General features: G+C 38.0%; 1 protein-coding gene across 1 annotated transcript in view; it reads left to right on the forward strand.

The window, feature by feature from the left end:
* Positions 1 to 1,896, forward strand: part of EPHX4 (epoxide hydrolase 4) — a gene marked incomplete at its 5' end in the record, with an annotated part of 33,282 nt that extends 31,386 nt beyond the window's left edge. The window contains one exon of the mRNA XM_025201873.1: positions 914 to 1,896. Within this exon, the coding sequence (XP_025057658.1) occupies positions 914 to 1,148 (235 nt within the window). The remainder of the gene's footprint in view (positions 1 to 913) is intronic.
* Positions 1,897 to 2,257: the final 361 nt, after the last annotated feature.

Genomic DNA, 2,257 nt, shown 5'->3' on the forward strand with positions numbered 1-2,257 from the left:
GGGGGGGGGGGGGTCCTCTACCAAAAAGATTTTCCAAGTTTAAGTCTGCTTTGCAACACAAAACTGGGAGTAGGGATCTGGCTGCTGCTTGTTTTTTGTTTCAGATAATTTATTAGGCATGTGAAGATATTTTTAAATAGTTACAGTTCAAAACATATCAGATAAAGCAAAGGGCACTTGGAAATGATTTGCAAATAATTGGTGCAAACGTGAATGACTGGTGCCTCCCAAGACTGGGAGGGCACAATTTGTGGGCGGCAGTGGCAGGGTGGCAAGTGGCAACCACCTGCAGAAGCCAGAGAGGTGGATGGGGGTGGGGGAGGTTGAAGGTTTGCGAGCAGCGATTGGTGACCACCCACAGAAGCCAGCATCAGTGGTAGCAAGTGCCAACCACCTGCAGAAGCCAGCAGTGGTGAGCAGTGACTGCGCCACAGAAGCCATTGGTGGCATCAGCAGTGGGGGCGGGCAGGGGGTGACAAGCCCTGGTGGCCAGTCTCAGGAGGGGCACATGCCCTCCTATGTTCCCCTATTCATTGCCTATAGGTGCAGAGATATTACTGTATTACAGAAATGTTTAACAAAGTTCCTTTCCAACTGAATGAGTTTTAAAATTATCTCTTGCTATAGCAATTAAAAACAGGCTAGATCAGCAATGAGATTTTGTTTTAAAAAGCATCTGTAGGTTTCAGACAATGGTAAATGCAGTAATAAAGATACCTTTTAAAGATGTTTATGTCTAATTTTAAAGGACTGTAGTCCAAATTAGTATTTTCCTGATAATGTTATGGATAACTTGGACCCTGAAAGCCTACAGTGAGACTTTCATATGTTTATAATTAGAAAGCTAAACTGATTGACATTTACCAGGAAGATTTTGTAAAACAAAATTAAACTTTGTGTTTTGTTTTTAAAGTTGCCTACCTCTGCAGCATCATGAGGTCACCATGCCTACTCTGTTGCTATGGGGAGAAAAAGATGCATTTATGGAAGTTGAAATGGCAGAAATTACACGGATTTATGTTAAAAATCATTTCAGGTTAACTATTTTGTCTGAAGCCAGCCATTGGCTCCAGCAGGATCAGCCTGACATAGTGAACAAGTTGATATGGACTTTTTTAAAAGAAGACGTAACAAGAAAAAGAGAGTGACTTTTCCCACGTGTTTTAAGAGGTCTTCGTAAAAGCTCTTAATTTAAAAACTTATTGTTATCAGGGCCATATATCCAGCCTACCTTCTATTTTGGGTTCTGTTAGAGAAAAGTGTTTTCAATACACTGTAAATATTTGAACACCAATGTTATTACTAAAAGAAAATGATAGTGTGAGATTATATAATGTTAAAATTGGTTTTACTTGTATACCTGTCTTTTGCACATAAAAACACATGCCTTAAGATGTATGTATTTGTACAGTATGGAAATCATGGAAAGTTGCTTGGTTTTGATTTCTTTCTTGCTTTACAATTTTAATGTGTGGTGCCTTTTACAAATTTATAATGAAACAATGGAGGGGTGCCATATAAAATGAAATCATATATCTATCAGTTTTCATTCTACCAGCTGAATTTTTTTACTGTACTTGACCATTTAAAATGTTTTTATTGACTGCATTTTAATGTATCAGGCAAAAGAAAAATTTCTGCGCACATTTGTAGTCTTCAGGTGATAACTCATACATATCTTGTATTGTCAAATAGCAGCTGCTTTTTATGGCGTATTTTTCCTAATTGAAAAAAAAGTAGAAATCTGTACACACAACCTGTCTGAACAAGTAGAATGGAAGAGCTATATTCATGACATGTATCAAATCCACCTATGTCTAATAAAATATATCTTATGCCCTTCACCTGACTCTTTACAGAGATACCGTATTTCTTACTGAAGGTGAATACTAACTTAAGTGTCTGCTGTCACTGTGCAGACTTTCTCATGCTTTTATTGTTGAAATTTGTACAAAATAAAGCCTCCCTCCTATGATAACTATTCCTGTCTCCAAGGAACGCTGCTAAATTTTTCTGCTTAGCGAAGAAGAGATTCAATGACTATAGCAATCCAGGTTATGGTAAACTTCACTAACATGGGGTGCATACACAGGTACTAAGTCCACTTAAAATAAGGCGAGTTAACTACGTCAAATTAAGTTAAGCCATGTCAGAGCGAATACACGTATAGCTCCTTGACATGGTGGCAGCCATCTTGTGAGCTAGATCAACTTAACTAATATGACTCAAGATAATACACCAGATAGACCTTGTTATG

This window comes from Alligator sinensis, unplaced genomic scaffold (assembly GCF_000455745.1).
Source record: "Alligator sinensis unplaced genomic scaffold, ASM45574v1 scaffold199_1, whole genome shotgun sequence".
Taxonomy (NCBI): domain Eukaryota; kingdom Metazoa; phylum Chordata; order Crocodylia; family Alligatoridae; genus Alligator; species Alligator sinensis.